This window comes from Mastigoproctus giganteus, chromosome 13 (genome assembly GCF_048544385.1).
Source record: "Mastigoproctus giganteus isolate SK-2022 chromosome 13, ASM4854438v1, whole genome shotgun sequence".
In the NCBI taxonomy this organism is placed as follows: Eukaryota; Metazoa; Arthropoda; class Arachnida; order Uropygi; family Thelyphonidae; genus Mastigoproctus; species Mastigoproctus giganteus.
This window is the reverse complement of record NC_143587.1, coordinates 138,715,010-138,734,745: the sequence shown is the minus strand read 5'-3', so window position 1 is coordinate 138,734,745 and position 19,736 is coordinate 138,715,010. Positions and strand designations below refer to the sequence as shown.

Here is a 19,736-nt window from a genome sequence, read left to right as displayed (position 1 = left end):
AAACGGTTGGAAATGTTCAGAGAGCATGGAGAGGGAGTAATTGCAACTGGTTCATCAAAGGCTGTTTCTGTTAACAATTTGTTCTAATAGGGTTTTTTGGAGCATCAGCGACTAAAGCCATATTGCTCCGTGTATATTGTATAAGTTGCGTTTGTTCTGAGGTCGGTTTTTTGCTTGCTGGACGAAAAATCCGAGTTTCCGGGGGAAAAAAAAACCATGCAACCCTTGTCTGAGACCGACGTTGTGAAAAAGCCCCATAAAAATTCCTCCCGTCATCAACGGGACTCTATCTCAGGTCTTTCCCACCTGGTATGGGGAGGACGGCGATCTTACCGACTGTGTTATTCACGAGGGAACTGTTAACAACTGCTCTGACGGTATTCAGTGAAGTGTTAAAATTAATTCAGTATGGCTGTAAGCCATAATGGATTAATTTTTACTTAGAATTGTATGCTAAACACAGTCAATAGCACAGAAAGCATCTGTATAGAGCAAATAATGATGCTCTTCCCCATCCATGTTTTGGTCAGGAAATACCATAGTACTGTCAGTTTTGTAATCAATGTAGCTCTTCCCTTGAAGGATCCCCGTTGATAGCCTGTTATTCGAAATTTCTTTTTCTAAAATACAGTACTATTAACTGATTTCGCTGAGTAGACTAATCGGCACGAGTCTGGGATTCGTTTTTTGCTCCTCTTTCATGATTGGGAATGGTACTGACATTAAGTATTCATGTTATGTAAATAAGGGCAAATCCTTGTATGTAGCAATTAGTTAGCATTCAACAGAATGAGATGAGGCTGCTACAGTATTTCTTCTAGAAAATGGGTATTTGATGGAAACTGCCATAGAAGTCATTAAGCATTATGTTGTGTTAATTTATCAAGCGTGAGAACATCATGATTGTTGATAACAAATTGAACTAGCATAAATTCGAAATTTATTTGGCTGCGCTTGACTGAGGAATCGCGCTCGGCCAAATATGCTCACTTATCCATGGGAATATTAATCCGATTTCGTTGAGTGCCTCACAAGCGACAGAAGATTGTGATTTTGCTTTGGTTCATCTTTCAGTGTAACAGAAAGTTTTAAACTTTCTCTTGTCAGTTAGACTTTCTTTGAAAGACTGAAAATATTTCTCATAGTTAATTTTAATGAGGATTTTTGCCTGTTTTGAGCTCTTTGAAAGAATTATGGAAGGTTCCATTGTCATTTTATTTGTATTTATTGTGAAATTGAGCCTTGAGTTAATTTTTACTTGAGTTCTCTGGAGCATCCAACCGGATAATCAAAATTCTTGCGAGCTACTTTTCCACACTGAAAACGTTTAACACAAAACTTTTGCAGTGTGGTGTGACATGAATCCATAACAACACTGATATGGGTTCCGCCAGTCCGCAGATATTATTGCACTGCTCCCATTTCGTCTCATCAAAATTGAATCTTTTTTGTTATTGTAAATTAACACAAGGATCTCTTGCCGCGATTTTACTGGTAATAATTGGAATTTTGGGGGCCAAAATCTTAGTGAAAGACTTGCTTCTCCTTTACTGCAGTTTTGTCAGTAGAGAGTGAAGTCGAGTCTAAAGTCTTCCCAAGTACTAGCATTGCATATCTTTGCTTTGAGATCCAAACCGAAAGTGAGAAAGAGCAGTTGTCTAGAAAAAAGGAAGATTTCAGGAACACTATCATCCACATAATTGGAGGTAGGCGAGTAAACTTCGAATACAAAGTTCAGACATCGAGGAACAAACTTTAAATTTAATGATATGAAAGTGAACTAAAAGAGAAATTTTAGCTTGTTTTCCTACGTTATACTATTTAAAGGCTAATTGGATATTCATGAATGAAGTTTGTAACTCTTTAACACCCCTGACTATTTGCTGAATACGCATACTTTAAGATTATTTAGAATTTACAAACTTTCTTAGAAAGATTTCCTAAATTCGGTTTCTTAATTCATCTGTATTTCTAAAGGAATAGTCAAAAATAAATAAATGAACTGCATCTTGCGAAGGCTGTTATGTCGGAAGCATCTCTCTCGGAAAGGTACTTACAGAGAATATAAGCACAGTACATAATAAGATATAAAAGTTCTATCAATGGGTTTCTTAAGGTTCCAATCATTCAATAAAGGTGATACGGTAAAACTTAGTTTACAATTTATGCCTGGTGGGTTGCCTCAGATAAGGTCTCTACTAATTTTCCACAGTTGCCTATAAACGAGCAAACAGTAAAGGGATCATTTCGATTTCGACTGCGAGAGATAAGCCAAGGAAATCGATATGCTAAGATGCCTACAGATATCTGAAAGTTTCGCTGTATCTGCATATTTCAAGAATATTCTGAGAAGGAAGTGAAAACCTATTTCTTTCCAATGGTTCTATCTTCAGCGAATGTTGCTTAGTTTTGGCTCATCGAGCAACTTATCATAAAAGAAGTATGTTTTTTTAATTCAAAGTACGATATATTCTGATATAAAATACTGCTTATCGAGCAAGTTGTCTTCATGAATATTTTCGTGAAAAATTTCACCAACGGTGATGAAATCTATGTTCGATGTATTCCAAAAGTTTATAAAATTTCCTATAAAAAGTACATTTTCGTATTTTCCCTTTAACTTTTGTATTGAGCACGGGTAACTCGATCTCAGAAATGCATTTCTTTGTGTTCAGTAGCAGGTCGATTCGTCTGACACAAATAAAGTTAAAAATAAGAACTAGGACTGAATTCTGCTTCACTTATACACACAATAAAATGCACTTAAACAACATTGGAAATAGTAACGGCCAAAAAGGACAGGTGTCATTTGAATTATTTCGCATAACCTTCACAATCCATTCGGCTCACGCAGCCAACATTAAATTGTAGCCACTTATACAAAAGGAAACACTTTAAAAAAATAGAAAATTCGGTAGACTGTCTTTGCAGTCGCTTTCAAATGTCATCGAAATGCGCAAAGTTATTAATGCGCACTAGATGTCATCGTCTGGTTTTATTACTCTCAAACCAGATGGAAGAAAGCGTGGTAAGAATGAGGTTGAATTGTGTGAAATTCGATTTCTCAGCCGAGTAACTTAATAAAAGATTTGGGCTTGCCACATCGAGATGTAAGATTCAGACATTTTACAGACTGTTATTTTTGACAAGTGTATCAGGTGTGTCAAGAAATAGTTGAATAACGTCTTTTCATTTTTTTTTTTTTACAGATTACAATGGCTAACTCTACTTGCATGATGGACGATGTTCTATGTGAAGAACGAATTTTCATGCAGAGTCCGCAGGATATGTTGGGTCCTCATGTCATTAATCCTTCATTTGTTCCAATCATTTTGACACACGCTGTGACATTCCTCATCGGTGTCGTGGGTAACAGCGTCGTTATCGCAACGTGGGCTGGCTCCAGACCTTCACGTTCTCCCACGTGTACGTTTTTGGTGAGCCTAGCTGTTGCTGATCTACTCTTGTTGGTAATATATGTGCCACTGGAGACACTCGCATATTTCGTTATTACTTGGGACGCTGGAGGCGCCACCTGTAAGCTTAATTCCTATGTTGAAATGCTCTCTGGGATGGCATCCGTATTAAATTTGACAGCTGTGAGCTTCGAAAGGTAAGGTTGAAAGAATTTTACTCTTTCATTCTCTATTTCAAATATGCATTTATTCTTATACTTTAGCTCTTGAACTGACTAATTTCAGAAACTTTGTGAAGCTTGTTAAATTTCAGCCAAATAAGGAGTAGCAGCGTTTTTATGAAATACAAGGTATAAAGGGGATCATTATATGGGAAACTTAAACTTTTTCTTTTCAGCTGGATCCGAGTAATTTCTTTAAGATCGCCATCGCGTTTGACGTTCCAACTGCTTCAGTCACTTTCGAGTATCCAGCACTTCTCTGTTTATTATATATCAAATAGAAACCCGACCCGTCTGATTACTTCACCCTTAGAATATTTCAGCTTTACCTTACTACGAAATCGTAATCTTATAAGAATTTTCTTCTTTTGAGTGACAGTCAGAAATAAATAAGAACGAAAAGTTTTGCTTAGAAGCAAAAAAAAAAAAAAAACACATGAAATTTATACATATTTATTATCCTCTGTGGATTATTTATAAAATTCATTCTTTAAGTACACAGAGTCAATTTTATTTTTTGTATAAGATAAATAGTGTTTTGAATAAGTTTATAGGTGAAGTTAAAGGATGTCACTTTAAGGCGATTTCTTCAATGGTTTAATAGTGTTTCTTTTAAACTTAATTCATTCATAATGGATGATTCCATAAGATTCCTCTTTCAATAAATATAATTCTAGTTACCTCGTTGAGTCCTCCTCGCAGATACCAAATGACCTGAAATAAGGGAAAAACTAGTAGCTTTATTCCACTGAAGGAAACAAAGAGGCTGCAGGGCGCAGAATAAAGTTCAAAAGGCGATCCAGGAAATAGGTGCTCAAATCTCCACTCCATACTTGATCATCTTTTAGACAGGTCCTTGGTGACAATAGTAGGTTCGCCACTTGTCACTCGTTTGGAAGGCTGGAATTGAATCTCTCAGAGATTGAAGGAATCCTTGAGGATTCTTCTCAATCAAAGCTGGACCTCATGCGAAAGTAGGCTTCCCCCGACAATGTTACCTCCCGTGAGTTATTTCGGTCAGCACAGCATGCGAATATGCCTGTAAAATGTACAGAAACAAGATGAACCATATCAGCTGGAACACCATGGAACACATTCTTATACTTTAGCTCTTGAAATGTCGATGGGCCACAAAAAGTTCCTTGTAGCAGCAATTGATCTCAATCCTTGTTGTTGTGGCATTAGGTTTCAGTCGTCCAGTTTGTTATGCATCATAGTCTTGTACTTGTGGCGGTATGCAACATTCTCCTGTCACCGTCTTATGCACCACTCCAAGTCATGTTATGGTTCTTACTTTGTTTGCCACATTGGTTAATATCTTGGATTTGGCTTACCTCTATCCTTCTTATTGCCTCCGCCTAATGAATAATTTATTCTGTCACAGTGGCATTTTTAGAAAATGTTTGTAGTAAAGTTTATGCAGTGAATTAAAAAAAAAAAAAAAAGTCTAAAGCACATTATACAGTTATCTATTTTGTATGCTTCGAAGAATTTTTTAAACAAATTGATTCAACCGTTATATTCATCATAATTATTTAAATTTAACTTAGTTACTTATTATCAATATTGTTTAAATTTAATGTTATTTAACTTCTGGTGCACGCGAATGTTTTGAGAATAAGAGAATAATACTTGTACATTTTACGCCATATTCCAGTAATTATAAAGATAAGGCAAATAAATATAATCCTTGTTGCTTATAAGGTAATAATTCCCATCACTCAATGTGTAGTTTATTATTATGTAAAAAATCTGCGAATTCAGATTTTTTTATTACAAATTAACAACACACGCTTAAAATTGCACAATCTTGCTTACAGTTGCCTTCATAGACTAAATAACGCGTTCTCCAGTTAGGTATTTGCATGCCATTACAGCATTTTGCATGTTTCGCACTATATCGGTTGTATTTTGGAGTCTCCGTAAATCTGCTTTCGATGAATTGCATTCGTGAACAGTTTTACGGGTTAATACCATAATCGCTGAAAAGCTTCAATGTGCTCGCGGGGACTAACTTCTGCTAAATTCCTGTGTTATCACTCCCAAGAGGAGATCCTATACCTACAAGCCTTCTGATAGTAACGGGGAGGGGGAGTTACAATTCAGTGATCAGCATTAGGAACAGCAAGTATTCCTGCTAATAGTCGAGAGAGCGTTAGAAGGCTTTTGTCAAGCGACCAACTTTGTGATGCACATATTGGGATTGGAATTATACATTTCTGGATCATTACTCTCGGGGTTCTAACACAAGTGAGCTCCAACCTGGTGGGCCCAAAGTGCTGATTAGGTTTTCTTAGATGATAGGTGAGCGCACGCGTGTGTTAAGCGCCAAAGCCACTAAGACTATGAGGTATCAGGATATGGTATGTTTTATGTAGTAAGGAATTAATGGTGGATAGTGGGTCCAACCAATCACAGGATATGGGCGCATGATTTTTTTCAGGAGTTATTCCTATTATTATTAGTTACATTTCTCCGTTAGTTAGAATTAACAAAAATGGTGCTTTTAACGTTTGTAGATACCAGAACTAGACTGGATAGCATTTAATTTCTTGGTGTCGGTTCGCTCCTGGTATTCCCTGCTCTGTTAAGTCCATGGCATAGAGGGATCACAACGTACGCCCTTGTATAGGTTTCGGTTCAGTAAAGAATTATTATTCTTCAACACATAGTCGGCCAAAGAAGCCAAGCTGTGAAAAATTCACCACACAGTGAATTTTTCATCATGAGAGTTGGAAATGAAAACACGCGCACACAATTTCGCTCTTTCCTACACTTGAGTTTTATTAGGAATTTGTAAAGTTTATCCCATTCCCTTCACAACCGATGGTTACTCTCCTAGTCGGCCCTTAATTCTACTATTTATTGCCCGTCGCGTGCAACAAGTTTTATCAGGATTTTATATGTCTTCTATGTTAGTCTACAGTTATCCTACAATCGATCTTCTTCGCTTTCACTCCATCGTTACTGTTAAGAGGTTCTTTCCTCTATGCTTCTTTCAAAGACTTCTTTTTCCTTCAGTAATCTAGATAAATATAAACTTTTTTAAAGATTTATTCTACAATTGTCATATCTTTCTAGTTCATTCGAAGTTGAGGTTAGCAGTGCAGCTTGCTATCTGCTGCTCTACTGTAACCCTTCAGAAAAAGAAAGCGTAATCCTGTGAAAATTGCATGTTCTAAAGATCAGATGCTCACATGCTCATCGGCTGAAAGGGATGGTCAAATATTCTTGTAGCCTGGAGTGGACTGAAATCTTCTATAAAAATGAAAACTATTCACATACAAGACAGCGGAATAAAAGTGACATTTCATTTATCCAAGATTTTTTTGTCATAAAAGAAAAGGCAATTTTTAAAAAAGTCTGGTGCATAACGTTATTTTACAATTAGTGTCTGTTTGTCTCTTATTTAATTCTCTGAAAAAACGAATTTATTATTTTCTACTTAGGCAGACTGAAAATATTATTTTCCACTGCTTACCTTTATCTTTTTTTTTTACTTAAGAGGAATTGTGGATGAGTTCCATGAAATTCCGATGTAATGATCATTGAGAAAAACTTTGCACTGGGAAAAAATTTAAACAACAATAATAATACATCGGATCTATAAGAAATAGTCAAGATGGTAAAAACAGTCACAATAAGATTCTCTTCTAATCAGCTATGAATTATTCCAAGGAAGATTGAAAATAATGCACGTGAAATTAAATGCAAAAGCAAAAAATTTAAACTTCATACATTCAATATTCAAAAACGCAAAAGAAAGCACAATTAAAACAAGCAAACTAATCTACAACTTTCACTTTTTTTTTTACAGAAAAACAAAAGTTTTTATGTTCGCAAGACATAAAAAGTGACATAATTACAGAAGAAAACTCGTGCTAGATCTTTCGCTTTCAGTTTCCACATTAATTTTGTTTTCTAAATTGCAAAATTAAAAACTCTTCGTAATTACAGCTCGTTTATTCTGGCTACATATTCTAGGAAATGTTTCAAGTTTCGTGAAGTTAATGTGGGCATTTTCAAAATAACTTTCCCCGCTTTCGTTCACTCGACTCATTAAAATTAATAGACAATTATTTTTATTTCTCATACTTTGTAAAATAAAATTTAAAAACTGTATATCAATCACAATGCTCATTAAATTTAGAATTTCTCCTCGGGATGCTATGAATAAACAATCGTCTTTTTACACATTCAATACAAAGGGTATTTTAAGTTTACCAAAGTCACTGATTGGTTTTGTTCTGGTCCATTTATTCTATATAATGTTCTGCTCAGTAAGTAGCAGTGTCACTATGGGTTGGAGTTATCCTAATTACTATGAAACATGTCATTTATGATGAAATAGGATTATGTTGCATCTGGCGTCATTGAAGAATATGAAACGTGTCTGAACTTAATTTGCAAGTTAAACTGATTATCAGAAAAAAACATACTTGCATTTTAAATAAATATTTAACTAGATGGAAAGTATCCAGATCCTTGAAAATCTTCAAACATTTCTGGTTCCTAAAATTTATCTCCTCAGATGACTCGTGATTTTAGGCAACTTTTAGATGCTCTTGGTTTTATTTAAACTTTTTTCGAAGTTGAATTTTTGCCTCTCACCCAATTCATTTAAATATCTACATAATGACAATTCTAATGAATGTCATTATGTAGATATTTAAAACTTTGCTTGCTGTACAGAAAATCCTACTTGATACAACAAAACTGATAGAGTAATCTGAAATGCGATATCAGCCTTTGGTGCTTTAATTTATATTAACTGATGAAATCTCTTAATTTCTATGACGTTGAACTTAAAAGGTCATAGCAATTTACTTATAACAGATAGCAATAAGAAGATAAATTATTTCTCAGGGGGGTAATTATCGTCGCCTTATTATTTTCTAAAAAGTTGTTGAGACAACGATAAAGTATCCCCTTGAGGTAACTTCTTAGATGTGTCAAAACATGTTAAAATACTAGTATATGAAAATCACATAATATATACTGCAGCCACTTTATTAGATATACATATCTAACAACGACTACGTTTGTTGGATCGTTATGGATTTTTCCTCCAAAGAGCTTTCCATCTCATTCTACACGTGGTCATTTCTTTTGAGATTTGGTAAATGGAGAGGTTAAACAGTAGGCTGAATTCACTCATATTCGTGGAAACAGTTCTGTGTAATTTTGACTTTGGTACATGTTGCATTATCCCGTCGGAAAAATTCATTTGCAAATCGATACATTGCAGCCATGAAGGAATGCGCCTGTTCGGAAAGTTTCCATAAAACCAAAAGGTGCTCCACTGCTTTCAAGTAGTCCAATACTCAAATACTAGTTCAACTGTAGTAACATCGACGAATTTTGGAAATCAGCTGATCTGCGTGTTAGGAAACTGTCCCCGATGTTATTTCATAAAAGAACCATATAGGGTTGGGACAGAAATTAATGTATTTATTTGGGTTAATTGAGGTCCTTGTTTTGTCTCGTTGCTTAGCCTTGTTCAGATGACAGAATGAATTCGATTCGTGTGCTATTCAAAATAGTTTTGCCTTTTGCCATTAGTGGACGTTGTTCATATGACCAATGGTGCTAGACGAAATCTATCACATCAACAACGATTTTGTCACCAACAGCTGTCTCAATTGGGTGTCTCTGCCGGAATCACAAATAAGGCATCTTCGAAATTCCTCATCAGTTTGGAAAGAATCCCATTTTCAACTTTTTTAAACAATGCTAAAGCGCAGTTAAGATATTACTCTTGTTGTTTTCGATAAACGAGTTGGTTAAATATATTTTGACTAACATTTAACTAGTGGAAACTATCCAGATTCTTTATATCGGCAATTTATCCTCGAATGGAGGCTTACTTCTGCTCTGGGACAGAGTAGGATTGGCTGATGAATGGTTGGCTAAACCAGTCACTGATGAAATGATACAAGAACATATACAGAAACTTCTGAATATGCGAATTAATTTTTATCTTTTAAAAATAAAGGAGTTAACTTCCGCGTAGAGAAGTACAATCCAGTCTACCACTTCACATGCCACTTGAAGAACGTCAAAGCTGGTGATTTTGTTGATGCAAAATAAAATTTCAGGGATTATCTTCTAAGTTTCTTAACCTCCTTGCAAAGGCGACTTCCAAACCTGATCCGCCCTTCCTTCTCCAGCTTTAAGAATAGTTATCTACGTATGCCGTAGGATGATGTTGTAAATTGTCCTTACACATACCCTTTTCCTTAACATCTCAGATAATGGTGAGGTGAACATTACCAAATAAAAATCTGCTTCACGTATCATTAAGTAAGATCCATACAATCCGAGTACGTTGTCCGTAAGCTTTAATCAGGCAGAATTAGAAGAACCTTTGAAATGCTTCTCAAGGTTGAAGTGTTCTTAAGGGTATATTAAGAACAATGGTCAGTACCTTTATAGGAATAAAATAATGGCAATAGTCTTTTCAAATGGCAAAGGACCATTTTTACACCTGGCTTTTTTTACAAGCAAGTTCAGTTTAAAACAATTTTGTTTATAATTTGAATTTAAATATTCAATCTTTTATTATAATTAACCTAGATTTTTGTGTTATTACTTATCTCAAACGCCCCCTGTAGTTATAAGAATTTATCACGCATTGCGATATTCAAATATTGAAATAAAAAGTTAATTAAATTTGTAGTAATTGTATTATTCATTTTTAATTATTCGATATTAAATTTTAATAATTTAATTGGTTATTGAAAATCAAATTTCATTTTTTCTGTGTGATTCTTTAGTGTATTCCGAATCTAAAAGGAAAAATCGAATGCCAACTGGTACTCCAAACATTAACTGCACAAAAAATATCGATTTTTGCTTTTAAATTCAAACAAGAATTTATTTTCTGCCAGAATGTTATAACGTTATCAAAAAAAATGAGAACTTGTTGACCAAGATATTAATACTTGAGAAAAATTCAGTCATTAACTATAAGCCCATACATATCAATAGAGAAGGAAGGAGAGAGGGAAGTTCACCATTCGCTTTGAAACAAAAAAAAATCTTAATGGACTTTGTATCCATGGTTTCAGGTTCCTGGTGATTGCCTTTCCTATCATGGCCAGGCGATTCTGCACAATAAACACATGCAGGAGAGGGCTGGTGGCCGTGTGGCTGTTGGCGTTACTTCTAGCTGCTCCCGTCCTAGTCACCAAGGTAAGTGCATTTATTAGTTACTTCCGAAGTCATCGATCATGTTTCTTGTACTACATACTCAGCAGCGGTAAATAATCAACAACAGTTGGGAAAGAATATTGGATGTGAGATTACACTTCCTCAATGTTTTAAAAATATCACCTAAGTGCCCTTAGTACGTTCAGGTAGTAGGTAGATATTATGGGAGAGTTTAAAGGATTGAACATTGCTAAATCAGTCGAACAGAATGCATATTGCAGTTTTCGTTAATAATGAATATTCCAAACAGCGTTATTAGGGACACCCAACGACTGAGAATTTTAGAATTTCTGCTTAGTTAATGGATATTGTAGGGGTAGCGCGCGTTTCACAGTTAAATGGTCCTCAAACTTTCCCATTTTACAATTGTAAAATTCCAACGAACGTCCGGGTACCGGCATCCAACAGACAAACAACCTTTAAGCAACCGACGCAAAAGTTATAAAGGGAGTTAAATTTGGGACACGACATTCCTCTTAGACGTGTTTAAGATGTAAATGCAACTGTCTGACGTTTCACTGAATATGCATGCATGCATTAACGCTTGGGAAACGTCAGTTATAAGATTAAATAGTTATATTTCAAACTTCGGCTAGCCGACAAGGTCTTAAACGATGAAACTGCAATGAACACACAAAACTCTCGCTGATGTCAAGGTCCGTTTTGGTTTCCATGCGACCAACATCACATCGACCTCAGCTTTCGTAGACTGTGTATTTTGCACGCAGCAGTCAATCTAGTGCTGGTCATCGATTGTGTGATGTTTATGAACAACCCTCCTCGATAAAAGCAAGAAATTGCGAGAATCAGACCTTCATTTTGCAGAATATTCTCGTACATCGCAATTTCTTGGTAGATTCTGTTGTACGTAGTAGTGGTGTTGGATGTAAGAATATGTTAATTTAATTTTTGCAGATTTATTCAATTTGAAATTAGTTACTAAACGAAAAAAGGCTGTGCACTGGTCAATAGATAATGGAGGATTGAGATAGAAAAAAGCAAAGCTAAACCAAATTGCCTCAAAGTGCTTTGGTTAGGTTCAATTAGCAGCCAACTGCTAATGGAATAGTTATTTAATCCTTTAAGCTGATAAGAATATTTAAAAATTCTATATTCATAAACTGGTATAAAATATCGAAAAAAAAATGAAACTGTTGCAAGAGAACACATTTAACAACTGTTTAGTTTTCATGAGGGTTTTGTAACGAAGTTTTGTTTCAAAAGAATTGAATGTAATTAAGTTTCCTACGCTGACAATTATTTTAGGGTTTTTTTTTTTTTTTTTTTGGTAGTTGTTGGCACATCGGCTTCTGTGGCCATATTGCACCTCCCAAGGTTTTTGCAGTACTTTGATCCAAGCCCGAGGCGAGAATCGAACCCGCGACCTTTGGGTTGCCGGGCAGGTACTTTACCCACTCGGCTAGCCCGGTCGGCAATTATTTTAGGATTTCAAACATTTACTTTCTTCATCCTCCTTCTTCGAAGGAGGAGAAATTTGATCGCACAGGTGACCTTCAGAACACCAGGAGTTCTCAATTATTTTTCACTGGCTCTTGCAGGCTGCATATGCACTGATAAAAGGGAGTATAACCATTTCTCTTCTGTTTTCATAAACGGATAGGGAGACGAAAACAAGCATGAAAGAATTTTGTTCTAAGACTACTTTATCAGCTGTCGGTAGCTTCTGTCTTTTGGTATCATATGAAAGGAGGCAATCAGTACTGTCAACAAGGAGCTACCTGGAAACAATCAATAGAAAAGTTCAAAGTAGTAGGCGGCTACAGAAGCAATTCTTCTCAAAGCACCAATACGAGTCCTTGCGTATTACCAATGGCACCTGACGAAGGTTTTTCTTCCATCTTTGAAGTCGTTGTGTACATCATTAGGAATATTTGTCTTTAAATATTAGAACTTTCAATCAGCTACTTCAAAACATGCAAATTAATGATGTGCCAGAATGACTGCGCATGTGCTCACTTCACAGAATCCATAAAAGTAAATTAAAAAAAGAAAGAAACTAGCCTATAGCTAAAATTACTTTACCATTCTTTAAAATATAGTATAAAATGAAATTCGGAAAAATACCTTTAATTTCATCTCAGCGAACTGTATTTTATTATTTTGAATAAAAATGGCAAAGCTAAAGCATTCGAATTAATCGTTTATTTTTCAAAAGATTGGAATTTAACTTAAAATGGAATTACAGAGAACTGAAGAGATTATTTTCATTTAGATTTTGAATATCAGCAGGCAGTCAATGGCAAGTTTGGGTGAATTGGATTATTTCAGGAAAAATACTTATTACCAAACATTCATTAAATGCAGAAAGTTATTAAGTTAATACCAATTATATATATATATATATTTGCTCTTATTACAGTTTTAGGCATTAAATATTAATAATTGTAGCAGATTTTGTTTCGTTTTAATGCATTTTACCCTCTCCACGGGGCCATTTGCAATGAGGACACGCATTAAAATATTTTCCACAGAAACAAGGCATGCAGCAGAAATAGAATGGCTATGAGACAGACAGATAGAGATCAGTCATTAATTAGCCTAATTACCCTCTTCTGAATGGAATCTAGAAGCTTGAGAGAGGTTTTGGGGCATCGCCCCAGATGTAAGAACAATATTCCATGGTAGGGCGGATTTGCACAGAGTGAACAGCTGTTTGGAATAAAAGTAACGCGAAGAACCAAAGTGGAAAACCCAGTTATTTAAATAGAGTGAAAGCAATACACTTGAAATGTGCCTATGCAAGAGAGATTAGTCAGGCAATCTCCAATAGAGATATATGATCTTGCATAAAAATCAGGGTGTCATTGAAGATAAGCATAAGAACAGAAGAATCCTTTTTGCGATAGACGCATTATAGCCCCAGCAGCTTATGCGCCATTAAACCTCCATAACACACACACACACCCCTTTTTGCGAGTTACAAGACATAACTGAGTTTTAAAACGATTGAAATCAACTAAGGTATCTTTTTCCCACTGGAATATTACCTGGAGATCAATATTTTAGAAATTTGAATTAGGTATTCGAGAAGTTGAAGCTGTTTGTGCAGGGCAAGATTTTCCAAAGGAGAAGGTGGAATGCACTGTGCTATCATCAGCAAACCTATGGATAGGATTTCCGGTCAATGGAAGGACGTTAATATACAAGAGGAGTGGGAGAAAGAACTGAATCTTTGAGAACACCAGCATTTCTGGAGAAGTTAAAAGACAGAGAGCCATTTCCATAACTCGCAGGGAGCGGTCAGAGAGAAAACTGGATAACCAATTACAAAAAAAAAAAAAAAAAACAGTTGGCAATCATTATCTGATCCGGAAGCCTCTTAGAGTCACCAATAGTTTCGCCCCGGTGGACTATCTAGTGGCCGACCTGCAAACACCGTTTTAGAGCTATACCCACGAAATGTAAGGAAGATTGGATCTCGCCATGATGTCCATCAAACTTAAAGTCATCAATCACACTTCATGATGGAATAGGTGGGGGAAGGTGCCAGAGCTTTGCTCTGGAGATTAAACATGAGTTCCATCACTTCAAGCCTCCAATAAGCAAAGCGGTGGTATTGCGCCAGTTGGCGAGTCACCTACCACCTAGTATTGTCTGTATTGACTATTAATGATCAATCTGATTTAAGATCTTTGAGATTCTGCTATTGGTGAATTAATTTTTCTAATTTTAAGTTTCTTTTGCCATTTGTTTCACTGAATTTGTTTGTGTGTTTTTTTTTTTTTTTTTTTTTTTCATCTCTCTTTACTGAAAACCTTGAGGAGCTTAGCTGCTTGGTTTTTTTTTTTCCCGCTGAAGGTTGTAAAGACCGTTGAAGCATTTAAAATCAGCCTTTAGAATTATTGAAAGACATCCCCATTCTAATCCTTTCACTGCTGCAACAGAATATTGCCTAGGCTCTTCACTTGTTGACACTGAAGTCTCAATACTTTTATCATATTCTTCTGATCTTGAGACTTTAATTGTGCCAGTTGGTGATATTTTGCAGCAAATGTCTTGAGTGGATAGATCTCGTGTCTTTGAATCCTGAGACAGCATTCGAAACCCTTGCGGGTAACCCCCAAAGCATTGGAAGCATCTTTTAAAGATACCTCATCAGTAAAGAGAATAATGTGCTATACCCGAATAGCATCCATGGATTGTACAACACCCGATAAAATATGTAATCTTCCAACTAAATAAATTCGTTTAATTTCACTAAATAATCTCAAAATATAATCTTCGATATATTTTAGACGACGTATTTTAGAGGTCAGCAAAATGTTAAACAAGAAACGAACCTCTTGACACAATCAGGTTTTTCTAACAGAACGAACGGGTTTCTGAATATACTATATGAACGATGCGGCAATAATCTGTCTCTGCCTCGTATGAAAAAAATAAAATGTGAAAACATTTTTATTTAAAATGAATGAAATGCTTAACTTGATCCAATTTACCATTTATCTTATGAGATCAATTGATGGTGTCTTTCTTCATTCTTCTTCGAGGAAGGAATTTATCTTCGAAAACCCTAAGGGGCAAACCTAAGAATCGGTTCGCCACTTAGCAGAGGCTGAGTTGAAATCCTATCTGATGTTGGAGGAAACTTTTTTAGGTCTCTTCACTAAGGACTAGTTTTCGGATCTCAAGGAGTAGCAGAAATGTTAAACTGGGTTATTCCGTCTTTTTACATTCTGCAAAATATGAATATAGTGCATCGATTTTCACTGGTGAAATAATTTTCATGGAAGTAGTGAACTGAGTATACTTCACAAGTACTATACAATGCTGTATGTACTATATATACTTTAAATTGAACTCAAAGCGAACTGTGCGTAAGAACAGAAGGTCCAATGCATAGCAAATGACTGAAATATTCAATTTAGGCAAACAAAACCCGTTTCCGACCGAACTATGCAGCAGATTTGAAAAATCTGGGATTTGGTAATCGAGAGCTTATCGACTAGAACGATGGAAAAACATCATGTGGTCTAACACGACTCTCAATATAACCTTTTTTTTTTGCACCATGGTGGGGTGAAAGCGCGGCATGAACCTCATGAAGCCACCCATCCAGATTCTGGCCCATCAGATAAGCAGCTGAAAGTGGTATAGTATCATATTATGGGGTATGTTCTGTTAGTACGCACAGCGTCTTCTCATATCGTTAGAAGGTCGTGTTCCCTTCAATCTTTGAAGGTACCGGACCAACTTTACTTTACAGTACTTTATTTTTACCCAGATTGCGTTGGAATTTTTCAAGACAACGCAACTATCCACAGTACGAAAATTCTATCCGAATTGCTTGAGGAACATTCCCAAGATTTCGAAAATCCACTCTGACCGCCTAATTCTTCAGATCTAAATTCAATTGAGAATGTCTGGGGGACGTTGGAAAGGGCAATTCGGCGTCAGTTTTCTACCGATCACAAAACAGCGTACAAATGTCCTGATGGAAGTGATCAAATTTGGTGCTAGTCTCCCTCTAACACCTAATTAAATCTATGCCCTACATGTAGGGACTACAATTTTGAAAAAAAAAATGGCCGTACTGGATATTGAATAACGGTTTCTAACCTTTTGGCAAATGAGCGTAGAAACTATTAATGATTTGATTATCTTCCCTACATCTCTTACATCATTCTAGCTATTTCCATTTGTTTAATCAACAAAAACAGCTTTGCAGGAAACGTTTTTCTGACGATATAGAAGAATTCAAATGCTGTCAATCACTGGTTGTGATAGAAAACGACATTTTACGTATATGATTTCCATAATTCAATAAAGCAATGGGACCAGCATATAATCACCAGCTTTTGGTGATTATACTGAAAAATAAATACTATGTACGAGTCAGTTTCTTGCTTATTTATTTTCCCCACTTTCATTTCACCAATTTACTCTGATGTTCCCTCGTATATTTTATATTTACCACTTTATATAATTTGACTTTAATATGAATATTATTCTTTTGCTTCCAGCGGGTTTATCCGATAACGTATTACAACAACATCACAAGCATCACAGCGTATTACTGTTGGGATTCAAACGACAGTTTGGCTTTCTCCGTAGCCATCTACCAATTAGTTGCGATGTTTGCCCTCCCTGCAGTTCTCATGTCTGTCTGCTACTTTTGGGTTATCAGGGAATTATGGAGTAGTACCAAAACAATAGCAGCTATGACCAGGCCTTACAGGTAAGTGTCTTCAACGAATATTTTTGTTTCAGAGTTGGTTTTAGTTGAGTAGCATGAAGTCCTTATTCCTTGTTCTTTATTGTCAGTAGATCAATATTCATTTCCATAAATACTGTTTTCATTAAATGGTGATTTTGTGATTCTTTCTCTTCTTATTCGGGTCAAAAACATACAGGGTGTTCCAAAAATTTCAGGACAGGTTTATGAAGTCTATTGCTGTGACGCATTTTACCTATTCGCCGTGTACGGTATTAGATCTGCACCTCTGAGGAGAAAGTAAAATGAATAAGGGCGATATTTCCGTTGTTATAAATGATTTAAGAACTAGGGGATTAAATTTAAATTACGGGGAGGTTTTTACTGAATTGCAAGAAGTTCTCTTTCACTCAGAGTATTGGTACTGGACGAAGTTGCTCTATGGGCAGCTGAAGCTGAGCGCTTGAAACGATTCAAAAGGTCAGCTGGATAGGTACCTACTTGAAGAGGGTGTTCAATAGATCGTTTATTTTATGGGGGCGGTTCACTGATTGCAGCATGTATGTCCTAGGACTTATGAAATATAATTTGTGCATAAAAAGCGCATTTTTTATATTTGTATGTAATATAAATAACCAAGAGGAAGGTCACTGTTCCAGATTATGAAACCTTTTTGACACTCTTAGTCCAGAAGAGTTATACACCATGTAACCATAATCTATACATGACTGTATAATGCGTGGTATAGGTACTGCAGTATGACCCGATCCGCTCCCCATATTGTGGTAGATAATACTCTTAAAATATTTAGTATTTTATCTTTTTACAAATATGCAATCTGGAGGGTTTTTATATGCTCGCGGAAGATTGATTTCCTTCGGAGTTCCAGGTCTGTTACGCTTCCTGCTACAGTGTATCCCAACAGTTTTTGAGTTAAGTTATTATTTTGAACCAACTTAACAATGTTGTTGGTTCTCTGCAACTGTCTTTTTCCCTATGCATTTTCGAAGAATTGCAGGAGATATTGAAGTGTTCTGCACACAGAGCAATGGACTTTCTTTATGGTAGACTCTACGTTATTGAATTATTTTTATGTTGAATATGGTGGAACGTAGTACTGAAACATGTGGTTCCTCTCAGATTAAGTTAGGAGATAAATATGAGGTCGAACCAAGGTATCGTCTCCATACAAAGTTACTGTTTTCTTTAAGAACTTAGCTTCAGCTTTGTAGTGACATATAATTTAGTATTATCTATGCAAAGGAATGAATATTTTCTTCATTAACTCTAAATTAATTGAAATTGAGTGTAATCAAATAATAATTTATAATCGCACAATGTCGAGACCATCAGATAAATAACCAAAGAGATCTATTCGTCTTGAAGAGGACGTTGTAATAAAACAAAGAGTGACATTTCCCATGTTGCATAGCAAGCTAATCTGCCATTATCCTCAGCCCATATATAACTAACAAGAAGGTAATCTTCTCTTCACTTGCTGTAGCAAATATTACCACCATAAAATGTTATGGATACGTGCTTACGCTAATGGAACTGAGTGGTTTCCTCTGTCGAGACGTTTCCCTTTGTTGACTTCTGTCCTATTTTAGCCACTCCGCAAAGGTCTGCTGTGTATAACCAAAGTCTGCACTCAAAGAACATGGAAATCGTGGAAATTTAACTAAACACCAAGTACGGTTAAGTGAAAACGTCCCCTTAGCCGTTCATAAGAGCTGAATGCACACTTAATGTTTACATATGCTTGTCGGATGCCATAAAAATCGTCTAAAGTCAGAAATAAGTTTTCATTTTCACGAATATCCGTTATTTGCAAAGATTTGAAATAATCCCTAGATTTTATATGACGTAATCGAACAGCTAAATGTATTACACTCGTGATAGCGACTTCACTAGAGCCCCTCTCAGATGAGTGAAATCCACTACACTCTTTTTTTTAAATAAATGGTGCATAATCATACAGCTGCCAACCTTAATGTTTTTTTAAACAATCATTTTTATTTATATCCTCTTTCCTCTTGTACCTTATTTGGAAAGAAGAATGATATCGCACTAGAATGCTAATTTACTGGGAATAGAGTTCAATGTTGTTCAGAATCAAGCAAGCTATTAATTGCAGAATTACGAAATTTAATCAGAAGTATAGCCGTCTATTGATCATTACTTGCTAGAATTTTGGAAATCGACCGCATCACTGTTGGGACTTGACAGATTTTAATAAGTCATTATAATGCTTGGTCAGTTTTTGAGTCATGAATGCATATGTAATAGAAAAAAGGGGAAAACAAACAGGATGGATAATGAGGTAGGCAAAAATGTTAAAGAACTGGAGACTCATCGACAAATGAATAAGGCCATGAAGAAGAAGATGAGAAGATCATCTATCCTAACCCAACAAGCAGCATTCTTAATGGAGAAAAGAAATAAGGCCTTTGAATCTTTTTTTTTTTTTTTTTTGTTCCTAAAAAAGATTATCCTTATAAGTAACAGCTGCTTTCTGAGAAGTCTGGTGAGAAAGTTTTTAACTTATTCCACTTGTTGTAACTGAATATTCAGACGTTTTGGTCAATTTTTTAGTAATTGTTTTCAGACCATAGTTCCATTCTTCCGAGATTGTTCCAGCTTTGTTCCTCAAAAATAGATAAACTAGCAGGTGAACTACGGAATGTAGATTGTATCAAATAAATAAAAATG

General features: G+C 35.7%; 1 protein-coding gene across 1 annotated transcript in view; it reads left to right on the top strand.

The window, feature by feature from the left end:
- The first annotated feature begins 3,215 nt into the window (after positions 1-3,215).
- LOC150076484 (allatostatin-A receptor-like) overlaps positions 3,216-19,736 on the top strand; it is a 41,461-nt gene continuing 24,940 nt past the window's right edge. Inside the window, exons 1-3 of the mRNA XM_090387369.1 lie at positions 3,216-3,613; positions 10,708-10,831; positions 16,834-17,048. Coding sequence (XP_090243495.1) covers positions 3,216-3,613; positions 10,708-10,831; positions 16,834-17,048 — 737 coding nt within the window. The remainder of the gene's footprint in view (positions 3,614-10,707; positions 10,832-16,833; positions 17,049-19,736) is intronic.